The sequence below is a fragment of the Alligator sinensis genome, unplaced genomic scaffold (assembly GCF_000455745.1).
Source record: "Alligator sinensis unplaced genomic scaffold, ASM45574v1 scaffold1377_1, whole genome shotgun sequence".
Taxonomy (NCBI): domain Eukaryota; kingdom Metazoa; phylum Chordata; order Crocodylia; family Alligatoridae; genus Alligator; species Alligator sinensis.
The window spans coordinates 863,806-876,645 of NW_005842585.1; the positions used below are offsets into that span (position 1 = coordinate 863,806).

At 45.2% G+C, this 12,840-nt stretch overlaps 1 protein-coding gene across 1 annotated transcript; it reads left to right on the forward strand.

Annotated features, from left to right (window-relative positions):
* Positions 1 to 380: 380 nt before the first annotated feature.
* Positions 381 to 7,382, forward strand: LOC102367973 (keratin, type I cytoskeletal 14-like). The gene is made up of 8 exons (XM_006032777.3): positions 381 to 1,037; positions 2,871 to 2,953; positions 3,586 to 3,742; positions 4,289 to 4,450; positions 4,560 to 4,685; positions 4,783 to 5,003; positions 5,985 to 6,022; positions 7,024 to 7,382. Exons 1-8 carry the CDS (start codon positions 450 to 452, stop codon positions 7,119 to 7,121), a joined length of 1,473 nt encoding a protein of 490 aa, XP_006032839.1. The 5' UTR covers positions 381 to 449; the 3' UTR covers positions 7,122 to 7,382.
* The last annotated feature ends 5,458 nt before the right edge of the window (positions 7,383 to 12,840 follow it).

Sequence of the window (12,840 nt, forward strand, 5' to 3'; positions counted from 1 at the left end):
TAAGATTTTCACATGCAACTCAGAGTCACAATGGAGGGTTCAGAGGCTGCACTAGGTGGAGACTGAATGTCTTCATGTCTCTGGTGTAACAGTGTCAAGATAAAGCGTAGCCCTGAGCAATAATTGCCTTCTCTTCTAAGTCACACCCAACTGTTTGGAAATGAAAAAGAAACATAAGGACACACCCTTTTCTGAGGCAAAGCATTTGTAGTGGAATGTGACAAAATGATCAAGAAGAAGAGAGACAAAAGCCATGCTGGAACTTGGCTCAGACTTTCAGGGTGATGAAAAGCCTGGGGAATGTAAGAGACACAGGGATGTGGCAATAGCAACGCCCCCTAATTCTGGCTATAAAGGGAGCTCCAAGTCAGGTGAAGTTAGTGCTCTGCTTCTTTCACAACTGAGCTGGGTGCCTCTCTTACACTCTAGATCCTCTGTTACCCTTCATCATGACTACCAGCGTCAGACAATATTCCTCTTCAACCTCCCTCAAGGGGCTGGGTGGCTTTGGTGGTGGTTCCAGCCGAGGGTCCTCAGTGCGTCTCAGTGGAGGTGCCTACAGAGCTCCAACTATCCATGGGGGATCAGGTGGCTACTCGGTCTCCTCCTCTCGAATGGTCTCTGGCTTTGGCGGTGGTCTGGGTGGTGGCTATGGAGGGAGCTACTGTAGCAGTGTGGGAGGAGGCTTTGGTGGTGGCAACTTTGGTGGTGGCAGCTTCAGTGGTGGCAGCTTTGGTGGTGGATTTGGTGGTGGACTTGGTGGTGGCTTTGGTGGTGGCTCAGGTGGAGGCTTTGGCGGTGGACTTGGCTTTGGTGGGCCCTTTGGGGGAGGCGATGGCATTCTCCCTGCTGGGGAGAAGGAAACCATGCAGAACCTGAATGACCGCCTGGCTGCCTACCTGGACAAGGTGCGCGCTCTGGAGGAGGCCAACAGTGAGCTGGAGATTAAGATCAGGGACTGGTATAAGAAGCAAGGCCCAGGTCCAGACCGTGACTACAGCCCATATTACAGGACCATCGAGGATCTGAGGAATAAGGTATGGTACTGAAGTAGGACATTTCCGGTCTAAGTTGCTATTAAGGTGACCACAAGGGTACTGCAAAGCAACAGTGTAACTTGCAGCTGAAAATCAAGTGAGAGCAAAAGGTCTCATAAGCCTGTATTTGAAAATATGAAGGATGTGGACTTAGTGCTTTGACAACCTCAATTATTATGTTCCTCCAAAAAGGTGCATGTAACAGACATGAGAGGCAGTAATGCAGCAGCAGAGTTTTATGGATATTAGTTCATATTGATAATGCATTTGAGTTTGCTGAGTCTATGGAAAATTAATTCACAGGTGAAGATTCTAGCTGTATACCAACCATGATGGGCCTAGTGTGACTGCATGTGCACAGTCAAGCCATTTGCAATTTGTTGTCAATTGCTTTGGCTTTGTCAGTCCTAGGCTGAGTTTTGGGACTTGAAAATCTAAGGAGGGAACCAAATAATGACAAGCATGTTGCCTACCTTCTTCTATTATCTCAATCCTAGGCTTTTTGGGGCAGATTGTCTCCCTGCTGATTTGGTTTCCTGTGTTGTCATCTTGAGCAGTTGATTTTCTTCCTCCCGCTCTTTTCATTTTTCACTTACAAGTGATTGTTAGTAAACCCAGGGGTCTGTATTCTATTTCCCCTCGTGTGTTTAACTGGCAGTTTTTTAGCCATGCAAGTGGCCTTCTTTTTGCTTACATGTGGGGAGCAATTCAGTTTCCCTTGCACTGTGAACAAGCAAGCATGTGTGTAGACTGAGTGTGGTCAATGGGCCATGCACTGACTGGGTAGAGGTGTGCAGCTATGTACAGGTGTACCTGAGTATAAGTGATGCGAAAAGGGACCATAAGTGATGGAAAAAGGGGAGGAAAGAGAAGGATGAGGAGGGGAATCCCTTTATGTTTTAGCCTTTACAATTGAGTGGTTAGAGCACTCATCCAGAAAGCTGGAGAAAACTGTGAGAAATGTGCTATTTAGATACACTCAAGGTAAACAGAATTCTGCCCAAGGGCATGATGGACATTAGAGCGTAACTGGCCTGGAAGGGACCAGCAGGATCAGGCGTCTCTGCACAGAGATGGGATTTGTTGTTTCATGCGGAGGCGCTCAAGGATGCAGGGGAGCTGTCAAAGAATGCCTGTTGCCCATTTTCAAGCCCTTTGTACAGCTCCACATTTCAGTTCTTTCCTCACAGCCTGTCTTGCATCTCACTGGACATCCAGGGTGTGTTACATGTAGCTGAGTATGCATTACAAACATCAGTTACTGTGAGCATCCTCTCAGTACACTCCGTTCCACTTCTTGCTTCCTTCCCATAAGTGAATTTGAATGAGATCATTAAAGAGCAAGCAGGAACAGGCTTTGCCAAACCACAGCCATAGCAATGGTCTTCCAGCTCTGCCTGCGACAGTCACCTCCATATAGTGCATCAGAGTTTAGGTGGTCTCCCCCTCACCAGTAACTGTTTGAGAACTATTTCATTCTGTATGTGGGGAGAAGGAGGGAGATTCTTTCTTGAACTGTGTGTGCCCAGCATGTACCCTGAAGCATGAGATGGAGTGTTCTTATTATTCCATGCACATCTTAGGAGACATTATTTATGCTTATGGGTAATTTGGAAAGAGAGACATGGGGCAGTCTGACACAGCTCGCTCACTTCATTTTAACTTAGACACAGCTCATTTCTCCATCTTACAGGTAGGTGTTTCCCTTTGTAGAAGTCATCCAGTGATGCCCCAGACCCTTCCTTAATCACAAATCTTAGCTTGTACCTCTCAGCAACAAGAGGAGCTTTTCAGACTCTTTTTTCACTGGCTCTCATGTCTTCTTGCCTCCAGATCCTTTCTGCCACTGTCGACAATGCCAACCTCCTCTTGCAGATTGACAATGCCAGGCTGACAGCTGATGACTTCAGGACCAAGTAAGTTCCACTCTCCCTTTGGAGTGGAAACAAGGAAGCAACTGTCCAAGATGAGAACGGTGCAATTAAAGTTCCTTGGCCAGCATACATGAACACTGACTGGGAAGGAGGGAGTTTCTTAGCAGTTTTCATTGGTCCTGAGGAAGCTTTGACATAATGAGAACAATAACAACAAAAGCCAAAACAGCAAATAAGTGAATGAATCTCATTAGGAGTTTGAGAAATGTTGTGTTTTCAGTAGAATTTTTAAATTTTGTTTATATCGCAAAAAGGACCTGATCTATTTTGAATGTTGCCCAAAACAGACAGGTGGGGGGCAATGGTGCTTCAATTAATTTAGCCAGGGGGAAGTACATATTGATGGTGAAGTATAAACCTGTTAGTTAAATGTGGTACAGGTTGCCAGTATACCAAGTGAAGTTATTGGTCTTTCCAAATACCTGGTCAGCACTAGTGCTGTTTTATCAATTGGCTAGTGCACCTCACTCACTGGATTACCTACCACTGTGGGTGTTAAGACATGGGAAGGATGGTGGTAATATTGACCAAAGGGGGTGGCAATCAAAGGTGACCCACTGACAGTGGCTGGATGGCTTCTCATGTCTGTTTCTTAATCTATTTTGTGTTTCAAGGTTTGAGACAGAGCAAGCCCTGCGTATGAGTGTTGAGGGTGACATCAATGGCTTGCGTAGAGTCCTGGATGAGCTGACCTTGGCCAAAGCTGACCTGGAGATGCAGCTCGAGAACCTCAGTGAAGAGCTGGCTTACCTCAAGAAGAACCACGAAGAGGTAAGGACAACGCTAAGCACAAGAGCAGAGCCTCTGAATGGTAGCTAAGAGTCAATGGAAATAGGTCAGACCCAAGCAGCAGGACTTGTTCTGAGGCCTGGGGCTGCAGCAAAAGAACTTTCAGGGATAAGGCAGCAGGGAATAATTCATACTTTACAGCTACATACCCTCTGTGGCCCCAGGTAAGACTCATTTACTCCTTCATATTTCAGAGGCTAGCACTGGAGCTGTGTGTGGGATCAGAATTTTGCCTCATGGGCGGGAAGTCACCTGTGCTTTCTTTATTATTTGTGCTTCTCTGAACTAAGTAAAATGAAACCGCGAAATGCAGATTTCTTCAGATGGGATCTTGTTATGACCTGATTAGTGGCAATGACAGAGGCCCTAGTTAGGATGAGATCCCCACTGTGCCAGTTGCTAAACAAACATAAGGTCTCTTCCTGGCAAAGCTAAGATTTTGACAATGGGAAGGGCCTCCTTAGATGGGCTGCAGGAACACTGTACCGTTATGATGTGGATGAACATAATGGGTTGGCTTTGTCATAGGAAATGAATGCCCTACGCAGCCAGGTCGGTGGAGAGATCACTGTGGAGATGGATGCTGCTCCAGGAGTTGACCTGACCAAGGTCCTGGCTGAAATGCGCGAGCAGTATGAGCACCTGGCCGACAAGAACCGCAGAGAGGCTGAGCAGTGGTTCTTCAAGCAGGTATGTATCGGTTGCATGGAGAACAGTGACTCCATGACACACCTGGCTGGTAGCCAAGATTTACTTGCTGTAACCAGTGCAGTAATGGCCTTGTCCTCCCTTATTCCAGACAGAAGAACTAAACAAAGAAGTTGCCATCAACACAGAACAGCTTCAGAGCGGCAAGAGTGAGATCATGGAGCTCCGGCGCACCATCCAGGGGCTGGAGATTGACCTGCAGTCCCAGCTTAGCATGGTATGTGGCACTGACTCCTCATGGGCAAGCAGAGAGATGAGTGACCCCTTATTTTTCCCTCTCCCTGAATTCCTTTCCCTCTGCTCTCCCTTCTCAGAAAGCCGCCCTGGAAGGCACCTTGGCTGACACAGAAGCCCGCTATGGCTCCCAGCTGGCACAGATCCAGGGCCTGATCACCAGCGTGGAGGAGCAGCTGGCTGAGCTCCGGTGTGACATGGAGCGGCAGAACCACGAATACAAGATCCTCCTGGATGTCAAGTGCCGGCTGGAACAGGAGATCGCCACGTATCGCCGGTTGCTGGAGGGCGAGGATGTCCAGTATGTGAATGGAGTTGACTAGATAGAATGATATGGGGCAGGGAGAAGCCTCTGAAACAACTATGTCCTCTAGAGCCTTGTTTTGAATGAATATCCAAGAATGAGTGGCCCAGAGGCTCTCTGCTGTTATCTCTCTAGTCAGACCCTGACATGGGAGAGATTCAGTTTCTGAATTACAGCGCATAACATACCCTCTCTTTCTCCTTCTAGGGATCAGAGCTGTATAGCCATTACCATAACATTTCAGCTGTTAGGACTTAAATTCTGTTCACAGCTCCTTCTGTAAATCTATGAAGCTAAACTGACTAACATATCTCACAGGGGGGTCCGAGGAGCATTTAATGGGTGTGTCTAAATTATTTTGACACCCTACAAATCTTTCCAAGATTGTGTTTCTGCCTCAAATTTTAATGCTAGTTCATTAGTGGCCAACCTTTTTGGCAAGCATGACATAGCTTAAGTCCAAAGTATGAGACAGTGCCACTCTAATAATTAGCTGTTGCATTGCAGAGTGCTACTGAATTGTGTCACCACCAGGACAGAGCAACACTGAATTTGGAGGCATCTACCCTGCAGCTCCTATGGGGCCAGACCCTTGAGCCAGCATTGACTCATGATTTTTGACCTCTCCCTGTTGGCTGCATTGATCCCTGTCCTCTCCTAAACTACCACTTTGATCCCAGCCCCCTACCTGACTGCTGCTCCAATACCCACCCCTTCCCCAATGTGTCATGTGCCACACACACTGGCTGCCCATGCCACTTGTGGCACTCTTCCTGTGGGTTGGCCACCACTGCAGTAGGTAATTGTAAGGACAGGACACTAGTGGTTCACATGTTGATTCAATAAAGAAATTAGTCAGATTGGGTTTTAAATAATTATCTTCCCCCATGAGAGGCCAGCCCGTTTGTTCTATCACTTACTGCATCCTTTCCTTTTTGCCCATGATTTTAACTTGCCCTCATTTCTCTCTTCTTGTAGCATGTCTTCACAGTACTCCACTCAGTTTATCAAAGAAGGTAAGGGGTTTTTCTTGTCTGAAAAATTCATCACACACTCTCATATCTCATCCTTAACAACTACCATCCCAGAAGATCTCCTTTATTAGTGGGTTCAGAATATGAATGATAAGGAATTATTCCTCCAACATATTAAAGACATTGTTGAGACAAATGTCTGTGCATGAATGAAAACAGGGCAATGGATTCATGAAAATTAAGTTGCGCAGTTAAATCAACTGTATAAAAAAGTCAATATTTGGCTGTCAAATGTTTCACATTTAAACTCTATTTTGGCAGAAATGTGTGTCTCCATCATAATGAGCTCATTTTCAGAAATATGTCTGCTTTCCAAGGACATTTTTAACCATTTGCAAGACAAACAAACAAACAAACATAAAAAAAATGAAAGGAAAAAATATAATTTTTTTTTTGATTTTTGGGTTCTCAGTTTTTCCAAAGATTGACATTTTCAATCAATGTACCAGCTCCAGCCAATATGCCCTTTCCTTTCATTTCTGTGTTCTACAAAAGCTAGTGTGAAGTAGCCTCTCCTTCATATTCCAGTACAGTACTGGGAGGTCCCATCTAGTTGAAAAGAAAATGTATTAGTCTAATCATGTATTTGCTTCCTTTGAAAAACAATGCTAAATTCATAACTCTCCCTCAATCACTTTAGATCTGTGATTCTCAGCCAGTGTGCCCTTGGAGTGTCATGAGATCCTTTTCAGGGTGCTGTGGTGTGCTGCTCAATATCAGCACTGTGAGGTGTGCAAACACTTATACACATGATTCACAGATAAACCCAGAGATTTCAAATAGGAATCCAGTGTGTCAAAACCATCCTGCCCTGCTGTGGTCTTTCTGAGTTCTCTGCAACAGAGCGATGATGCCTGCCATCCTAGTGCCCCTTCTAAGACAGAGCCCAAGGCTGGTGCCATGATTACCCACCCCTTTTTTACACGACTGCATGTCTCTCCTCCTCCCCTAGTAACAGCTTCCTCTTTTTTTCTTCTGTGTAGGACCTAAGACCACTCGTCAGGTCCGCACGATCGTTGAGGAAGTCCAGGATGGAAAGGTGATTTCTTCCCGTGAGCAGGTCCACCTTTCACCCCGCTAAGACCACAGGCCGCTCCAGGCCTAGGCACTTTGGATGCATCCGTATCATTATTTTCACAGCCAAGGGAAAGACAACTTCAGGCCATGTGCTGAAGATGGGTGCTTCTGCCATAAGCTTGAACAGGCCTGGGTTATGCAGAGCGTTCAGCTCAGTTAGTGTGTTCCTTCCCATTCTACCACTGTGTTCCTCACCCTTCTGTGAATGCTTCACTATGCTCTGCCTGTAAACATCCAATAAAGCTTTTCATTTCGTTCATGCAAATTACGAGTTTTGCCTCGGTAATTCTAGGTTGACACAGACCCCGTGGGGGCATTGGTGCTGTTTGTTAGGACTGCTGCCAACACTCACAGGCTGCTAGGGGATGGAGGTGTTCAAAAGTTCACTGCAAAGCACTATATGCTAGATTACCATGTGATTTGAATTAGTACCCCCAAACTGCATGCCAAGTCAAAGCCCTAAGTGCTTTACTGAACACGTCCAGCGTGGCTAGAGGTTTACAGAGGAACTGATGAAATAGTCTCAGATATCTTTCCCCAGGCTGAAGTGGTCTCAGGATGTGAAACCTGAGATAGATCCTTAATGAATCCTGTCAGGCTTGGGTCTTCTGCAGTTCTGTAAGGGGCACATGGATCATTGTTGGCCATTATACAGGGTCAGGGCAAAAATGAGACTTCCTCAACTTAGTGAATCTGAGCCAAGGAGCATAATGCACAATGAAAACCACAAGCACATTCATAGTCAACTGTGTATAATTATCAAATCTTTTAGCTCCCTCTCAGCACTGGCTGAGTTATACAGGCAATAGTGCTTTGTGGTAATGAATGGCATCTTCACCTGCAATAACATTTCAGTGACATTCAATGAGAATTCCTTAGCATGACAAGCTACACGAGTGGCTGCCAAGGTGCGAGGAAAGGATAGACCCCTTGGATATCTGTGAGCTTTGACTATGGCCCATGTGGAATAAGATTACTGCATGCTGGGTTTGAGCTTCTACATATGTTTGTCTTTAAAAGTCACTCCTAATCCATGGTACACTCCACCTCTGCTTCTCACCTCTCCCAACAGGAGCAGTGGCTCCTGGAAAACAAATCTAGGTACTGAGTCCTGGTTAGCTTCTGCCATGGTCTCTGCTTTCAGGTAATTCTTTGCCCCTTGACGAGGGCTACTGAAACCAATGAGATGATTCATGGGGCAGTGTTGTTTAGCATATGGAAGGCTGGCACAACCTGGCCTCTGATTTTAAGTCCTTTCTTCCAGGAAATTTGCTGTGATTTTACCATTGGCAGCTAACAGCGATAGTTCTGGTTCTCCCCAACAAGCTGGGAAGGAACCTTTCAGTTGTATTTTAGAGTGTCTATTGTTGCAGTCTACACGTGCCATTAATGTGCAGCAATAGACTGCAGAGCTTATTGCTCCACAGTTTATTACCCCTGGGAAGCTCCACGGTATGTGGTTTACATGTGTGCCCAGACCGCAGCACAACATTGAGCTGGGTTGCAGCAGCCCTGGCTGGTAGAGGGCCTGGGGGTGTCAGCCAGCCAGCCTTGGACTGCTCTGACTGGGTGCAATGTGCTGTGGAGGGGCTGGCTGGGGCCCAAGGGTGCTTCAGGGGGGGGCTAGCCGGCAGGCAGCCTCTGTACTGAAGCACCCTCATGCTCCAGCTAGCCACCTCCATGTCTACACGTGCACTGCTGTGCACAAAAAACTCTGCAGCAGGGTAGGACTTGTAAATACAAGTCCTACCCTGCTGCAGAGTTTATTAGTTTCATGTGCCCTAATAGGGACGCATGTGTAGATTCTGAAGCATTTACTGTGCAGTTAATTAGTCCAAGCTTCTGTGGCTATGCGGTTATTGTTATCTGAGTTAGCTGAATTAATATTAGCTTGGGACATGTACTGCAGTCACACCTCTGCCCTAGACAGGGTTGACGTACCCTCTGTTTTAGAATTTTACAACCTACATGACCCCTTACCATCCTGCTCAGATGCTACTGAGGTGTCTATACATGTGAGCTGTGTATGGAGGGGAGGGGAGGGGAGAGGGAAGGGGCAGGATCAGAAAAACAGTTGTGGAAAAACAGTTCCATGTTCTGGAAGCCATGTCTGCATTTTTGTATTATTGTGGATGTGCCTGGGCAAGATTCTTGTCCCAAAGCACTTTCAGTTAAAACAAATTTGGAGGGTTTTTTTTGCTTGTTTCTTTTAATGAGAGCTCTTTGGGGCAGGGCTTTGTCTTTTTCTTCTTTTGTGAAGTGCCAGACACACCCTGGTGCTATAGAAATAGAAATTTTCTCAGGATGAAAGTCCCTTTCATGACTCCTGCTACTGCAGAGCCAGTGTACAATTGGTGCAGAGGTAAGAGCTTATCTCTGTCCTGCTTTGAATGTCAATAATTGAACTGAAACCTCAGGAAATTTGTTGATGAACATAATTTTGGATAGCGGCTCAGGTAGACAGACAGGCACAGCTTGAGCCAGGAGGATAGAGGTTAAAATGAAAACTTGTCACTTTTCAGGCAAAATTAAACATATGTGATATGAAATTTCATTGGCAGAGACTTTAAAAAGAGACATCAAAGTGTGACTGTTAATGTCCTTTTTTAACAGAGAGGCAAGGATTTGCTTGGGTGATATCTTCTATTGAACCAACTGTATGGTTGTGATAAAGTTAGACAAGCTTTCAAATGCAAGGTATATTCTTCATTAGGTCACTCCACAAAATCCTTGCCTTGCACATAATTCCTGGACCATCATGGCTACAGCATCACTCTATCACTACTAATTTTCTTAGCAGTAACTTTAAATAGAGACTTTGAAACTAGGGCAAACTTCAGAAGCTCATCATGAAAAGAAACATACACTGTCCTTGTCTGTCATGGTTGCAGACATATATGTTGGGGCTCAGACTGCACCATCAAACCCTTGCTATACTTAAGTTATATCAATGACATCTTCATCATTTGGACTGAAAACCTGCAATCTCTGATTGAGTTCCATCAGAAATTCAAGAATCATCCTCCCTCCATCTGATTATCTCTTGAATACTCCAGCACCAGCATCTCTTTTTTAGACACGATGATCAGTATCCAGAATGATAAAATACAGACCATATTATACAAGAAACCCACAGACCAACATACATATCTGCACAGAACCAGCAATCACCCTAAACACACCAAAAAAGCTGTGATATACAGCCAAGCCCTCAGATACCACCGAATTTGTACTGAGGAGAACACCCGGGATTGCCACCTCACCAATCTTAAAAGGGCTTTTCACCCAACAAGGACACTGCTCCAGAGAGATAGATCGCATGTTTGAAAGAGCTACCCAGATACCATGGGAAAAATTACTGCAGTACAGAAGAACCCCCCCCACAAATTGTACACCGCTGGTTATGAGATATCACCAGAATGAACACACACCAGGAATCTATCAAAGACAAGAATACCCAATTACCTGTGGGGGCACATTTCTCACAAGAAAACCACTCTCTCTCCAATCTCTCAGTCCTGATCCTCAAAGGGAACTTACAGAACACTTCCCAGAGACGAGCCTATGAACTCTACTTCATCAACCTCCTGGACACTAAAAATCATGGACTAAATATAGACATTGGATTTATGACACATTATAACCTGCCTGACACCTGACTCCCCAGGTATCTCTCCACTATTCATCCCCCTTCTCCCTCACCACCCAGCATGTCTTTCACCCATTGACTCCTCAATCTACATCTTCACTGACTACCTATCTTGTATGCATACCAGCCCAGCCTCTGGCTTCTTTACTTTTCATTCCATCCAGGAAGAGCTCACACCAACTGCAGAGACTTCCTCAGCCTGACAAAGGGTTTTTAAACCCAAAAGCTTGCTTAAAATTTTTTTCCAACTATTTAAGTTGGTCTAATAAAAGATATCAGATTCACCCAAAGAACCTTGTCTGCCTATGTCCTTAGACCAACACGGTTACAACCTACACCCCTGCTGGGGCTCAGATGCTTTTCTTCTTCATCTTGCTCCCAAAATGAGTGTCCTAATTGCGTGTTTAGGGCAGCAGTCTGTTTCTGTGCAAATTTGGGGGATATGGAATCAGCCTTCTGAATTCAGAGCCCAATGAGACAACCAAAGGGGCTGTGTGCATATATGTGCATGTGAGATATGGACAGAGAAAAAAGGAGAGAGAGAGAATCTGATTTTGCTGCTTTCGGTGGTGTGACTCTATGGAAACAGCAACATCAGCAGAATTTGACTTTGTAATTTTGTTGGAAGAAAAAAAATCAAACACATAATTAAAAAAAAACCTGGGAGAAGTAATTAAAATTATTTTTAAACCTAGCTAGAGGGCAGTTCTCATTCTCAGATCCTCTGCTGTGCCCAAGATCCCCCAGGCCATAACTGAAATGGTAATGGCTGCATCCTGACTATAGCTGCAGTGTAGGTAAAGGTGGCCCGTGGCAAATGTACCAACTGGAGGCTGCTAAAGGGCAGCACCTTGGCTCCTCTCTGCCCTCATACAGCTTCCCACATCTGTGCTGCAGCAGCACCGGCAAAGGGTTCAGTGTTCTTTGCTGACTGCTTTATCCCAGCACCATCTTCATGTGAGATGGCTTGGTTAGATAAAGCTTAAGTTGCCTGTTACCTTAACTAGGTTTATATTTTTGGACCCCCTGCATCTGTGGGCCGAGGGACAGTGTTGAGTATTTGCGGGGAGGATGGAAGACCATAGTCAGTCTTACCTATCCTGGGAACCAAACACCCCAGCTATGTTGCTGCCAGTCTGCCCCAGCTGCCATTGTTGCGGTGCCATGCACTTGGCTGCTACTTCTCCGTGTAGCGTGGGGCTGCTACGTCCTGGAGCAGCAAAACCTCCTCAGGGAAGCCGGGGTTGGGGTGGGGCTGCCATTCCAGGTCCCCCTCTAAGTCAGCACATAAGGCTGGTGCCTCATTTGCCCAGCTCTTTTTATGTTACTGCTAGATGATAGTGTTCATGATGGCAAAAACTGAACTCAGTTCAGGATGCAACCATCTTCAAGATCTCACTTATAGGACAGCTCACATCGGTTCTGCAGAACAGATTTATATGCAAAATGTAGCCAAGTTCATTCTTAAAGAACTAGCCTATTGCCCATCAAGAATGATGCGGGGTGGAGGCCTGTTGCACACATAGAAGGCTATCATGCCTTGCACCCCCGAAGTAATAATTCTGACTCCCTTCTCATTTCTCTGGAATTTTATCAGCTCTTATGCCACTTTCAGCAAAGATCCAACTGTGGCAAAAATCTTTATTGTATGAGCCAATGAAATGCTGCTTTCTCATTGTTTCATTTCTCTTAACCACAAAATTAAACTGATTTGAGGCCGAACTCTGTGAGTGTTTCACAGCTCATTATTATGTAACTCCCTTTTATAAACAGAACACATGAACATAAGATGTGGGACTGGAAGGAGCTTCCTGTGTCACTGGATGCAATGAATTTCTTTAGTCTCAATACTCTCAGTTAGTTACTGAATGACAGTAACTTCTAGACAACTAAAACTTAGCTTGTTGTTTAAGATGATTACACATCATAAATTTTAATCAGATGGTTTAACTCATCTATGTATTGTCTGAGAAGCATTTACAGAACAGCCCTCTAACATTATGATCTTTAGTGCCAACTTGTCACTTGGGTATATATATATATTTATAAAAGTCGTATTTCTGCTTAGTTGAAA

What these genes read in the sequence shown, in the direction of transcription:
- LOC102367973 (XM_006032777.3), top strand. Translation starts at nt 450, where the DNA reads ATGACTACCAGCGTCAGACAATATTCCTCTTCAACCTCCCTCAAGGGG. An exon ending in TGCAGTCCCAGCTTAGCATG is followed by an intron (nt 4,686 to 4,782) that starts GTATGTGGCACT and finishes CTCCCTTCTCAG; the next exon opens with AAAGCCGCCCTGGAAGGCAC. An exon ending in CTGGAGGGCGAGGATGTCCA is followed by an intron (nt 5,004 to 5,984) that starts GTATGTGAATGG and finishes CTCTTCTTGTAG; the next exon opens with CATGTCTTCACAGTACTCCA.